The sequence below is a fragment of the Aythya fuligula genome, chromosome 2 (assembly GCF_009819795.1).
Source record: "Aythya fuligula isolate bAytFul2 chromosome 2, bAytFul2.pri, whole genome shotgun sequence".
In the NCBI taxonomy this organism is placed as follows: domain Eukaryota; kingdom Metazoa; phylum Chordata; class Aves; order Anseriformes; family Anatidae; genus Aythya; species Aythya fuligula.
The window spans coordinates 10,112,096-10,126,484 of NC_045560.1; the positions used below are offsets into that span (position 1 = coordinate 10,112,096).

Sequence of the window (14,389 nt, forward strand, 5' to 3'; positions counted from 1 at the left end):
AGCCTTTGGTTATAATTATATTTATGAATGACAGGGTTTGAATCTCCATAAATTATGTACCACGCTTTGCATGCCCATTCTTCTCCCTCATGTGTGTGTACTACAATATCATATGAAAGGTTTACTGTGAAATACAGTCACAGTCTATCATACCCCCTAGTGGAAAAGGATTTGAGAAACAAGTGCCAACATGGTTATGTGTATTCTTGAAGATGAGACATAGAGCTGATGCCAGATGGAAATGAGTTGAGATTGCACCAGATTTTTAAAAAATACAGGCAGAGTGCTATTTCTCAAGATTGGAGTAAGATGAGGGGATCAGGATTGGATACTGTCAACATTAAACATTCTCTTAATGACCCTATTTCGTAAAACAGAGCTTGCCTTAATAAAGCTTAGATTTGAAATTAGAGTCACCACTTGTCTATATGTTCATTTCAAAATCCTTTAATCTCTGGGGGTTAAGAAAAGCAATTAGTAATGCTCCAGAGGCTTGTGCAAAGTAAATTTTATAGCAGCAAAGGTAATTGTCTCAGGAAATGTTTGGTGGGCTTGAACTAATGACTTGCAACGTGTACACATTTCTGTGCTTCCCGTGTTTAGGAATTTGAAGTTTTATGTCCATTGTTTATATTGCACCAAAACCTCCTTTTCACCTTCTCAATTTTGGAAAAATTAAAATGGTCACACTTGTGTAAGTGGGTTACATACTTCACATATTGGTTATAAACATATTTATGTCAAATCAGATTGACAGAAAAAAGCTCATGATTAACAGAGGCACTTTCGTAATACAGTATGTTTGAATAACATGATTTACAGAGCAAGGCAAAGGCAGAGCAGTGCAGCTGGTCATCCTTATATAATACACAGAAGGATTAAAAAGTGTACTCATGCTATTTTGGGCTCCTTCTGTTATTCAATCTAGCTATAATCTCATCAGTCACTTGATTCAGGTCTCGCCGATATTTTTGACCAGAACTTTTGACCAACATTTATTTTGTGGATCATTGCTTCACATTCTATTTATATTATGTAAGCAGGTACTGACTAAAGCTCAAACATTCCAGAAACCAGTGAAGAATGTATTGTGAAGAATGTATTGTTAAAACCTGTGAAGAATGTATTCTACAAAATAACTTCCCCGAACTGTTGACTAGCATATATTGATCATCACCTAGATATATTACTAAAAAAAAAATAAAAATAAAAATTAAAATTAAAATTAAAAAAAAAACACCCTCATCTTTAATACCTTTACTTTTAAAAAGTTTGCCTAATTTTCTTTCTGAATGGATCAAAAGTCAATATACAGCCATATCTATTCTCACATTTCTGCTTACATGTATATATTATGCACGTGTGTTACAGACAACGATCAATTAAAAAAATTTTTCCTATTACAGCTAATTGAGCTTCTTGTGTCTTGCCAGTTCTTGGAGATGGAAACTCTTAAACTGCAGAATGGCACAGTGTTCCACAACATGCTGCATTATTGCCTCAAATACATTTTCTTAACTATTCATATTTATATCATCATATTCTAAGTATGCATTTGCAACACTGTCTGCAGAAATATGGAAATATTTTCTTGTATTCAACTTGCAGCTAGCATAGAGAGAGAAAGTTAAAGAAGATTATGTTGTATCAACACCTGACAATGGCCAAGTACTAAAGAAGAAAAAGCAAAATCTCTGCTACAGTAAAGACACTAATTGCTGTTCTTACCAATTCACCAGTTAGTGGATGACTTTGTATTATCAATTACATTTCAGCAGAATAATATAAACAATGCAGCTGGGTGTGGTGGATTCAGCAGACAGATTAGAAAGATCAGATAGATTGACAGTTTCCAAGCAATCACATCTTGCAAATGTAACTACATGGAAACAAAACTTATGGCTGGATTTGATGGTTGCAGCTCAGATTTACCTCTGTAAGCTCCATATACATGTACAGCTGTCATAAATCAGGTAATTATCTGGACACCTTGTACTGCCCTCTTCTCTTCCCCTGAAATTATTCTCCATGAAGTCACCCTGCTGCACTGATCTCACTGATTCTCATGCTGTGTTTTGGAGTTTTGATAAAAACAGTGCTGATAATTCACTGATATTTTTAGTTCTTGCAGAGCAGCGTTCACACAGAGCCAAGGACTTTTCAGCTTCTCGTGTTGCCCTGCCAGCGAGGAGGCTGGGGGTGCACTAGAGATTGGGAGGGGACACAGCCAAGACAGCTGACCTAAACTGGCCAAAGGGATGATGTCCCATACCATGTAGCATCATGTTCAGCAATAAAAGATGGGGGAAAAAAGGAGGAAGGGGGAGGATGTTCAGAGTGCTGCCATTTGTCTTCCCAAGAAATCATTGTATATGATGATCTCCTTTCCTGGAGGTGGCTGAATGCTGTCTGCTGATGGCAAGTGGTGATCATTCCTTGTTTTGCTTTGATTGCACACACAGCTTTTGTTTTACCTAGTAAAATGCCTTTATCTCAACCCATGAGTTCTCACACTTCTACCTTTCCAATTCTCTCCCACATCCCACATGGGGAGAGTGAGCTAGCTGCTGTGTGGTGCTCAGCTGCCTGCCAGGGTTAAACCACAACATTCTCTTTGCTTCTTTAGGCTTCCTGCTTGTGTTTGCATTTGTCTAGGAGCTCATTGCTCCTCCATGCAGAACTCCTGGCATTTTTGCCTGGCTTCAATTTTTTCAAATCATTTTTTTTTCTAAATACATGAATGCTCATTTACAATGCAAACAATGATGAAGGGGTATTTTAAAGATTTTACAATTCAGTTCATCTAAGGTGAAGATTTTTTGCTAAGCTGACAATTTAAATGATTTAAAAAATGGACAACACTCAATTTAGAGATTGAAGCTATACTCAGTTTTTCCTATTTTTATTCTTCACAAAATGCAACCTCTGATGATTACTCAAGATCTATGAATAATTTGCAGAGTTTTAAAATAATTTTTCTATTAATCTGTCACAAACCATGAAATTTGACACTTTCACCACGCTGAGTACATGAAAGTTGCCAGCTTTGCCCGCAATGCAAATAAGGTTCTTAATTACAGTATTTAAAGGAACAAAACATACAAGTGCTATATTTTTTTACAGGAAAAGACTGTTTGGACCCTTCGAGAGTGGGAAAATGATCTAAAAATACTGCTTGAATGTACAGTGATTTTTTTTTTCACCCTCCACTGGTTAAGCTAAATAATAATAAATTTATGTGATTAAAAATTATATATATAATTGTATTCTATTTATACTTCCATTCATTATACCTTTTGGTGGTCTGGCTAGTATGCAGCAGTCTTAGGTTTTCAATGTATTTTGCTGACATCAGGCCCACTTATCTTTAGCACACCTGTGTTAATGGTATCTTGAACTCACATGTAAAATCTGTCTTCTGTACTGATAGTCTCCCTGCCCTGAGTTTGCACAAGTGACTTTTGTTCGTAGTATCATAGAATGGCTTGGGTTAGAAGCGACCTTAAAGATCATTTATCTCCAACCCCCCTGCCATAGGCAGGGATGCCACCCACTAGATCAGGTTGGCCAGGGCCCCATCCAGCCTGGCCTTGAACACCTCCAGGGATGGGGCATCCACAACATTTCTGGGAAACCTGTGCCAGTGCTTCACTACCCTTACAGTGAAGAACTTCCTCCTAATGTCTAATCTAAATCTATCCTCTTTTAGTTTAAGACCATTCCCCCTTGTACCGTCACTATCTACCCGCATAAAGAGTCTTTCTCCATCTTTTTTATAAGACCCTTTTAAGCAATAGACCCTTTTAACTTCAATAGGAGCCTGATAGGCCACAAATTTCTTTGATTGATTAGACAGCACAACAGAAGACCAAAGAAAACAAACTTTACTACAGCCTCAATTTAAAAATCTTTGAAACTTTGAGCTAGAGTGCTACTGTGTCCTACTGCTTGCCCTCTCAAGAACCTGTTGGCTTCTCCTTTAGTTCTGAGAAGACCACCTAGAAGATTTGATCTTGGGATTCCTCCACCAGCTGTGAAAGAGAGACATTTGGCATCAACCTACTTCCTTTACAAAGGAGGCACTTCAAGGGGAAATTATTGGGATCTTTCAGTCACACCTGCAAAAGTGCATTTGTTCCCACTGCATTTATGATTTCTTGGGAATACAAACTCTTTCTAGGTAGGTTGTGCTGCAGCTCATGGGTTTGGATACAAAATATTTACTGGCTAGGTGTTAAATAGAAAATGTGAAAAAGAATGATTTATCTATTCAACATGGCCAGCAGGTCTGTAATATTTATTTTATTAACCTACCCATCCATAAGGTAATGGAGAGAGAGAAAATGAGAAAAGGAGAGAGAAAAGGAGATCAAGAAGCCAAGGGAGAGAGGATCAAGAAAGTCATAATTTGTATATTTCTTCATTTCATATATTTTTAATGAATTATACTTTTAAACAAATCTTTCAAAGAATCTTTTCTTAAAAATATATATAACCAGTTTCCCTACATGATAATCTTTTTCCATTTCTAATATTGGTTGTGCTATTTGTAAAGCAAGTTTTAGTTCAAGAGTGAGAATCACAGTTCTATGTTTCTATTCTCATATCTGTCATCAAGTTCTGTACCATTTGGGGGAATATCAAGAAAACTGTCTTGAGTTTCAATTTACCCATCTGTAGAATGGAAATAATTACATGTTAATATGTGAAATGTTATATAAATTCAACGGAATGGCACATATTCAGTGTCTTGCTTCAGACAAAGCAGTTTATCCACCATAGCATATTATATTATGGAATTTAATTTTGTTTAAAAAATGGTTATGATGTACAGACAGTAATATAGAGAGAAAGAAGAGAAAGAAGAGGTTAAAAATTGATAAATTTTAGAAGCTCACTTATCCATAAAAAATCTTCTCTTGAGTAGAGACCTATGAGTACATGGATCTGTATCTATAACATGGGATTTCATTCTCCTTTTGATTACAAAGGTACAAATCCTCATATTTAATTAGATTAAATGTTGTAATGGAAAGCCAAACTTACTACATTTTTATTTATAAGAGTCTCTGTAGATTTTTATGGTCTTTCTATTTTGTCACCTAGAATTCATAAAATGCTGCAGGCCAAAGTCCTTCTTGTTATTTTAATATATTTTTATATTTTTCTAGCAGGAAAGTTACAGTGGAGAAGGCAAAATGATCTTGGTTATATGCACATTTATTAAAGAAAAGCACACAAAATATATTATACCTCAGGGGAAAAATCCACAAGACTAATGTATTGCTAAGGCTGAGAAATCACTCATTTTTAAGTAAAGGAATGCAGAGTTGAAACTTCCACCTTATTTTTGTTTCCTTACCCTAATTTCTTTAAAAATTGATGCATCTTTATATTATAAATTAGTTGTCAAATAAGACAATATGTACCAGAAAACACAATGTAATTTCTTATAAAAGCCTGCATGCAATGAGTTACAGCAGTACATTTTTCAGAAAATTTGTTTTCCAGACTCATTAAATCTGTAGAAGAAGTCAAGTTTGAATAAAAGTGGTACCATTATTTCTGAGTTATGCTTTTATAACATTTTAAACAAGATTATGCCAAATAGCCTTAGTCTGTTGGTTTGCTATTTAAAATCAAGGAATAGATGACAAATATTTTTCAACTTTTTTGAAAGGTATTTGTTTATTGAAACCAAGCATAGTAGAGTTCAAACTGGAATAAAAATGTTGCTTAATATCCGGACAGTAAATGCAATGCAATGCAGATAAAAATTCAACCTATTCCTAGGCAATGGTGCTGCATATTATAGCACCCTAAGGAGAACAGCATGGACTGTATGTTTTTTCTTTAAAAGCACAATATTTTGAAAATTTCTCTCAGTAGTAAATCTAAATGCTATAGATGGCAGAATCTGCCAATCTAGGGAAAAAAAAAAAAAAATCTTTGCAAGAAGATTCACCCACAGGTGTCCAAGAAAAAGGAAAAAATTAATCATACTTAATCATGGAAAAATGAATAATTGCGCTTCCACAGTAGAGTGAAGTTTACATGTTACAGGTTGATACCAAAAGAGAAAGAAACTGAAGAAGACATTGTACTGCCTGTCCCACTACAGATCACCAGGTTAAATAAGCCTCCATCACACTATCCTGCCTCTTAAGCTACCGACAATTTCCTGAGATGTTCACATTTAGAGTGTACATATACCAAATGTCATAATCCATCAGCATGATGAAGTGAAAATACCAAGTACCGTTCCAGTGTTTAGGTTCTGGATGACTGAATATGATTAACTGGCTGATTGAGTTTTTCAGGTGTTAGAAAAATATGACAAACAATGAACAAAACCTATACAGCACAATTAGGACACTACAGCCAATGCACATGTTCATAATAGGTGAGGCTGGGAGCTCCACTCATCAGTGTGCCTACTCAACACTTCTGATTTGAACACATTTAAAGCTTTTCCGAACTTTCACCACTTAGTTTGATTTTCAAAGACCTTCCTCAGTCCAAGTTCTTTTTACAGGGATGGTTCGCTGGCTTTTCAGATTGTATTATTCCAGCCCAACCGTTCCAGACCTTCCTAAGAACAAAGATAAAGATAGGTACTGTTTGGCTATGTGAGACCTTTTCTTTGAATAGTGGAAAGTGTTTCTAATCACACTACTTGGAAACAGATTTTAAGTATATCAAGAATGTGTTCACATCTGCCCTCATGATGACGACCCAAATTCAATCTTTTGTTAGATCACTGCTTATATAGAATACTTAGAAACATAGTTGATGCTAAGGACATGCCAGAGTATAAAAGGAAAAATCAGTCTTGACTTATTTTGTATCTACAGATGCAGCTTTTCTCTTCAAAGTGGTGTTTTGTTGTTGTTGTCGTTGCTGTTGTTGTTCTATGTTGTTTTCCAATAATATTCCTAATGAATGGTGGTCAAGTGCTAGATAAAAAAAATATATATATATTTCAAGGGGCCTCAATGTCATTGCTGGCAGACCTCAGGTAATATTTTGCAAACCAGGCATGTTACTACAAGGACATAAAGGTCTATCATTATCTTGAATTCTGCTGGTACCATCCAGTTCTGCTTCAGATTCAGATTCAGATTCAGATTCAGATTCAGTTCATTTGAAGCCAGGTCATTTCAGGCATATTTTTTTTATGGAAGCAGGTAGCATTGTCTAAATTGACAGCTGACTTCTGGGACTGCTGAGCACTTAGAATGGTAACTGAAGGCAACGGGACTTGTGTCTCAACGTGTGAAGATCTTCACAGAAGAGGCTGTATAAACCACACTCAAAGCCATTGGACTGGACACCTTGAATTAGTAGATACTATGACATTAATCTTTTCATGCATAAATGCCAGCTCTGTATGGTCCTTATAATACACCATATCTCGTGTGAGCTAAGTGTATCAATTTATGTTAGTCAAATGTTTTGATAGTCTTGTGAAAAGCACCGTAGGAAAACAAACCAAACCAACCAACCAACCAACCAAAACAGAACAAAAAACAACGAGCAGAAATGGGTTTTCTGACCTCAGAGCAGGATTTGAATAATGTGCAGTAAATAAAGCCTGAAGCCACACATTGAACAATGAGGATAAAATGGAACACTGAAGATCTGCTCATTAACTGAGCATTTTATTTCCTGCATATGGAGTAAGACAGAGGTCTGCTAAAAAAAAAAAAAAAAAAAAAAAAAGTATTTCAAGGCTATATCATAATTAGTGATTATTGAAAGACTGGTATTTTTGGTCAGCTGAAAAAAAAAAAACACAACAAACAAAACAATCACTTGAGTTCAGTCGGAAATCAATGTTTTTGTTTATTTTGCATTTGCCTTATAAGCCAAACATAATTAAATTTTGAAATGAGTCATTACCTTGAACTGAAAAATTATAGCATTTTACTTTCAAAATGTCAAACCACACTGCTGTGGCTGCTAGAAATTTTGAAAGGTGTTTGCCAGCTTAAGCTTCCATATAGTTTTCATACATAGCTTCAGTTAACCTGAATTTTCATTTTTCATGGAATACACTATTCAGCTAAAACACTGAGTTCATCTCTAGTCTCAGTGTGGATGGGGGAAACAATCAGGTGAAAGCCGAACAACCAGCTTGAGGCTTCTGAGTTTGAGCTTTAGACACTAAAAGCTTGGTGAGGGGTTTTCTTAACTTCGCCTTGGATATGGATTGACATACATTTGCCTTGACACACATGCAAACTGTACATGATAAGGAATATATTGGTTAAATTTTATGTCTTTGCAATCCAGTTCATATTAGATAATTAGAATGATCTTTCAAAATCTATTTACATTAGCACTTGAAATTTAGCATAAGCATCCTGTTCATCCCCAAAATTACATACATAGATTATATGCTCATACAGACAATTACTGTTACACTCCAAAACAATGGTAGCAGATAAATATTAATGTTTTTATGGAAGGAATACAGGATGTTCTACTACAGGTTTTCCATTGAAAAATTATGGCACACTTTGTCAAGTTATCACCTCTCCTGGAAGGACAGTTCTTTGAGTACTGTCCATTAAGATGTATGGATGGAGGAAGCCAAAACAGTAGAACAAGATTGGAAAATAGAGACATGGACAGTAAGAGATCTTCAATAACAATAGGGAAAATCATATAAGTCTTAAGAGAGAAATAATAAGGAAAAGAAAAATAATACAGTATTACTGCAACATCCATCAAAGGATGAAATATTCAGCAGAAAATTTCACTTTTAGCTGGAGGCTGAGAATGCTGAGAATGGTAGGATATACAGTCTGAAATACTATGACATCTGAATGTCATGTGCTTTCTTTCTATGTAAAGGTATTCAGCTAAATTGAGCTGAACCCCTCCCATTAGCAATGTTCACAGTAAATATCTCAAGTATAAGAACTTTACATAAGAGCATAACAATGATTTGTATTTCTCTGAGAACCCAAAGAAGTCATATATGTTCTAACCCAGTGTCTTTGATTTCCACTACCTTCACAGTTGAGCTACCAGATTTAAGTAGTTTTATTATATTTGGACTTCTGTTGACAATCTCTTATGTTTGTAAGTTTTTTCTATAATGTGTGAAGAACTGTAATTACAGGAAGAAGGTCAATGTTGCAGATTGCAGCGGTAAAATTATTTTTTAAATAAATACAAACTCTCCTAGTACTACCACCCATCTGACTTCAATCCATGATACCAGTCCAACAATCAATCACCAGAGGCATTGGACACCCATAATTAGATTTTAAAATCATAACTATAGTCATTTTACGTCTGCTTGCATAATTACATCAGCATGCTAATATCCTTTTAATGGTCTCTAATGATGTAATAAGAAATAATGGAATTTATTTGACAGCTACATAACCATTAACAAAACATATTAAGCATAACTATTACTTCCATAAAGATTCAGGCTGTATCCAAAAGTGACAGCTAGCATGTTGGATCTTTTCTTCAATGTTGAAGTATTTCTAATTATGTATTCTCCAAATCTATTCCCAATCATCTGCTTCACAGGGTGAGCAAAGTTTATATCAATGCAAACTTGACAACAAACCAACTGTAGAAGTGGACTGAACGCTCTGGGAGCCAAGCCTGAGGCTACACTGTGAATTGCAGGCCATCGGTTAAAACTGGCAGGATTGTGAAAGAGAAGATAAGATAAGCTGATTACTACCATGTATAAACTAAAATCAAGAACTAACACGGGAATCGGTAAAAACCCATGGCAAAAGCTACTGTTCATTTAGCCAAACTCCAAGGCAAATGAAAAAAGTAAATATATATATATAGGGAAGAATGAAAGATATTTGCAGACAAAACTAAGTAAATGCAGTAATGTATTTGCAAAGCAGTACATTTTAAATCACTTTTCTTTTTTTTTTCCAGAGAAAAGGACAAGAACATTTTATTTGAGAATTTAAAGAACTTTAAAAGAACTTAACATTTTAAAATAACTCATCCTCTGTCCTCAGTTCTTCTTACGCTATTACTATTGAATATGATTGCTTTGTTTGTACTCTGAAATTAATGAGAACTCTGGTTCCCATTAAAATTACTTTAATCTGAAATCTTTGGAATAGTCTAAAATTTTCAGCCCTATATTGTCTCTTCCTTTTGAGAATTCCTGGAAGACTAAGAGAGTTGAAAATTTTAATCCAAGTTCATGCTCAGGTCAGAGTTCCAACTAAAATAGTTTATTTTCCCATTTCCTCTATAAATCTTTGGTCTCGAGCTTATTAATACTTTTTTTTTTTTTTTTTTTTTATGAATCTCTGAGAAAAAAGAAAGCTAATAAAATAAAATATTTCCTGAGAGGTCTCATTTTCATCCTTCAATATGTCAAAGATGGATAAGGAATAACCATGACATCAAGTCTTTCCTGAAACCCCTCTACATGAGGCCATTCAGAAGGTAACCAGAGCCTTCAAGTAAATACAGTTTTCCAATAATGGATGATGATGGAAGAACAAATCCAAAAAGCGTTTATTCTTTTCTCGGTGAAGCCTTTTTCTAAAACTTTGAGTTCTACTCTATCTGCTGTCTATCTCCACATTTCTGTAGCACTTCAGGGGTTTAACCTGAGTCAAAACACCTCATTTTCTTGAGTAAATACCATTTGTTTTGGACAAATTCTTCTCTTACTTGGGATTTGAGATAACCTTTTACAGATAAAAACCGATGAAAGCTTTGTGCTGATAGACAGAATACTCCTGTCCTGTTTGGAATTATCACCGTTTATAACACAATTTTAAAATACTGACCATACTATACCAGTAATTTTGGTACTGTCATATGACTGTATGTTAATGGATGCAAAATAAGCAGCTTCCCTAAAGTCACATATTAAAGAAAAGAAAAGGGTTTTTCATAGCTTGCTATTTCACTGGAGGGATATTTTCCATTAGAGAATGAATCTACAGCTTGCCAATTGCAATGCTGTTGTGATTTATCAAATAAAAAAAATAACCAAAAGGCTTTATGCTAACAATTAGAAAGGTAGGTGAAAGTGCTCTTGTATGGTAAATGAATGAAGTTAATGAAGCAGAACCCATTGATTCCAGCAGAGAACTTGTTCCATGGAATTATCCCTTTAAATGTACAGCAGACATTGATTTATCTGCTACTATTCAAATTCAAGGTTGCAAATTCTTTTTATAAGGAAAGCCATAAAATATTGTCATTTTTTGTAATTACAAAACTCAGTTTTCATAAAAAGTACATTTCATAAAATACAAGTAAAAAGTCATTCAGCGATGTAAAGAATAGCTCTAAAAATATATATATATAAATAAATAAATAAATAAAAATGTGAATATTTTCCTTCTAAACAACTAAACTTTATATGCCTTGTATTTGTCAGATTTCTAAAATGACTCTTACCAGTAATCTATTTCCCACCATATATTCAGATATAGAAGGGGTAGATTTTTTTTTTTTCCTGATTAATAATAAACTCTTCCAGCAAAGATGCAACATCTTCAGACTACTGCTTAAAACATAGCATTAAATGATGAATTATATTAACTGGAGATGAAGGTTAAGCAAAAGCACAAGTAAGGCTGAGAAAGACAATGCCTTTCAGCAACACGACTCATGGGGAAAAGCAAGCAACCCCAAACACTCTGAAACAGGCAGAAATTGGATGTTACACAAACATTGGTCATTTTCTGTGAGCCAAGTTATGACTTCTTTTCTAGCAAGCTGTCACAAGCCACCCACAGCTGACCCTTCTTTTCTGTTACTTCTCTATCAAACTAGTTTTACTTTCTGTTTTATGAAGGAAGGAGTAAAATTTTGCAAAGTAAATGCTCCTACCAAAGTATTTGAAGAAAATCCCAATCTAAATTTTTTTACCAGACATGGTAAATCATAAGCTTGTAGCTTAGGTGATTAACATGCAGAACATTTATCAGTACAGATAATATGAAGAAAAAAGGGTTCTCAGCATAGCTGAACTCCCTGTGACTTGTTAAATGAGTAGCTGTCCAGGAGGCATGACCTGTTGTGCCACATGCCAGACTGAAATCCAGGGACTGAAGTTCTTCTCCATCTGTTGGGAACAACCCATGTTGTTTCCCTGTCAGCAACACTAGGTATGATGACCGTTCACAATATTTACCTTACCCAGATCCTGTTAAATAAGATAGTAATATTTTTACAGCACTTTGAATAGACTGTTTTTCCCTGTGGGAGCATAGGGTTATTTCAGTCTTTATAGTGTTTATTAAATAATTTGTTTCTAACTGTGTGTAGGAGACATTATAAAAATCATCACAATATTCTTTTTTTCTCTCACATGCTCTAATTAATTTTGACATTAAAGAGTAGATATTTCCTTGTAAGACAAAACATTCAAAAACAATAAGAAATCCAATAAAGTAAAAAGGGCCAAATTCCATGTACATACTTGACATCATCGAAGGCACTCATCTGCAGCTTCAGGAGATCTGCCACATCCTTTATTAACTCCAAGCCCTTTTCCACACTCAGGGGGCTGTTGAAAGGGAGCAAGAAAACAGACCGTTACGAAAATGGAACTCATCAATACTTGAGAGGCTAAAAGTCCCAAAAGAGTTATCACCTTGGCCTCTTAGAGCCTGAAAGCCACTACTAACTGTATTCCTGTCACATAGTGATCGTGATATCAAGGGAATTGGGATCAGGTGCTTCTTCAGGCATGATGAATCACCTGAATTTTCCAGCAATAAGACAAACAATAAGGTGTAAATGGAATTGTTAGGAAGTGTAATGGGCCCATGATGCAGCAACCAGTTCATCTCAGTCCTCAATAAAAAATGTAATAAAGTAAAAGGACAGAAAGAGAGAAAAGGATTGATGAGACAAGGAGGGAAACAAACAATGAAAGTCAAATTGCGGCTCAGTATCAAATGGACAAGGGAAAAGCATATTTTTAAATTCATTAGTTTTTAAAATGAATCTTTGCCCAGTGAAAGGATACAAAATTATTATGGATTTGAGAGTAAACAATGGAGCAAGGCACACAGTCCAGAGGACACTGATTAGATACATAGGATTTGGTTTGGTGTGTGTATGCACTGCTGACAGAACCCACTGTAAATCTTTTTAACCTTTGTCAATGCCGCATTTACATTTTTTAATTTAGAAAACAGGTTGCAATCAAGCATAACACAAGAGGACTGCTATCATTTAAAAAAGCAGTTATCTAGATGCAAAATTTGTATTTATAAAAAATCAGGTTATTAGAGTTGCTACCACTCTACAGATGTTATGAATGTTGTCCCTAATAGACAGATCATAACTTGTTTAACTGTTGTTCAGTACTGTGAAACCAAATACAGAAGTATTAAGAAAGTAAAAGGAAAATAAAATGATATCTCAGTGTCTAGTGAGAAAAACAGATACAACATGCTCTAAATTGTGATTATAGAATTATTCTCAAGCCCCAACACTCATAGAATTAAACCTTACAAGCCTGATACTTATCTGACTTATGCCACTTTAAATCAGAAACAACTTAGATGAAGCTAACCCAGGGGAAACAAGGTTCTGTATTTTTCCTTCAAGGGTTTATAACAAGTAGGAGAAGGAGGTGTCAGAAAAGTACGTACTGTTAGACATGATCTTTTCAACTGGACTAAGGGGGAAAAGATTTGTCAAAGCTCTGTACCTAGGTTATTATTTCTGCTTCATATTGAAAGTTTTTGAATCTAATTTTATAGCACTGTAATCATGGCCACAAATTTATTTATTGTCTGCAATGAGTACTGTTTATTTATTTATTTATTTTCACTGGGTTCTGCATACACTGCCCTAAGGGCACCTCTATTTAAATAATGGGATGTCTCGTGGATCTTGGTTAGGATGGAATTGTTCAGCCTCCCTTCACGCTACTAACCCAAAATGCTCAAGAGACCTCCTGTCACACAGGCAGAGGTAGCCCCTCAAGGCACCAGATAAATTTAGAGTTTTTCTAGATGTCTGAGACAGAAATGTTCTTGTCTGAAAGTAACAAAAGAATCTGATTGTTTCTGTAAGGAAAAAAAAAATGTACTATAGATTATTCATAAAACCCCTATATTTCAAGGACTGACAGTGGGTAAAAATGTGATTATTCCCATCACTATAAAAGCAGATTATCATAGTGACTCAGGGGCTTATGTGTTAATTAAATCTTTTCTCCCAAAGATGTTGGCTTAAATTTTACGGAAATGATTGGTGTCAGCAAGTGGGCTTTTACTGTAATAGCAAGTATACACAGAGGTGCAGGGAAAGTCTGCTGCATACATTGGTGTCATTTTTAACCAAGGGAGTCTTATTTGTAAAAGCTCAACCTCCCATTCAGTGCTTACCCCCTCCTTCCCTGCAAAAG

The 14,389-nt window shown here is 35.1% G+C and overlaps 1 protein-coding gene across 1 annotated transcript in view; it reads right to left on the reverse strand.

Annotated features, from left to right (window-relative positions):
* The window catches only part of PTPRN2 (protein tyrosine phosphatase receptor type N2), a gene marked incomplete at its 5' end in the record, with an annotated part of 646,773 nt that overhangs the window by 356,735 nt on the left and 275,649 nt on the right, over positions 1-14,389 (reverse strand). The window contains one exon of the mRNA XM_032183394.1: positions 12,446-12,532. Within this exon, the coding sequence (XP_032039285.1) occupies positions 12,446-12,532 (87 nt within the window). The remainder of the gene's footprint in view (positions 1-12,445; positions 12,533-14,389) is intronic.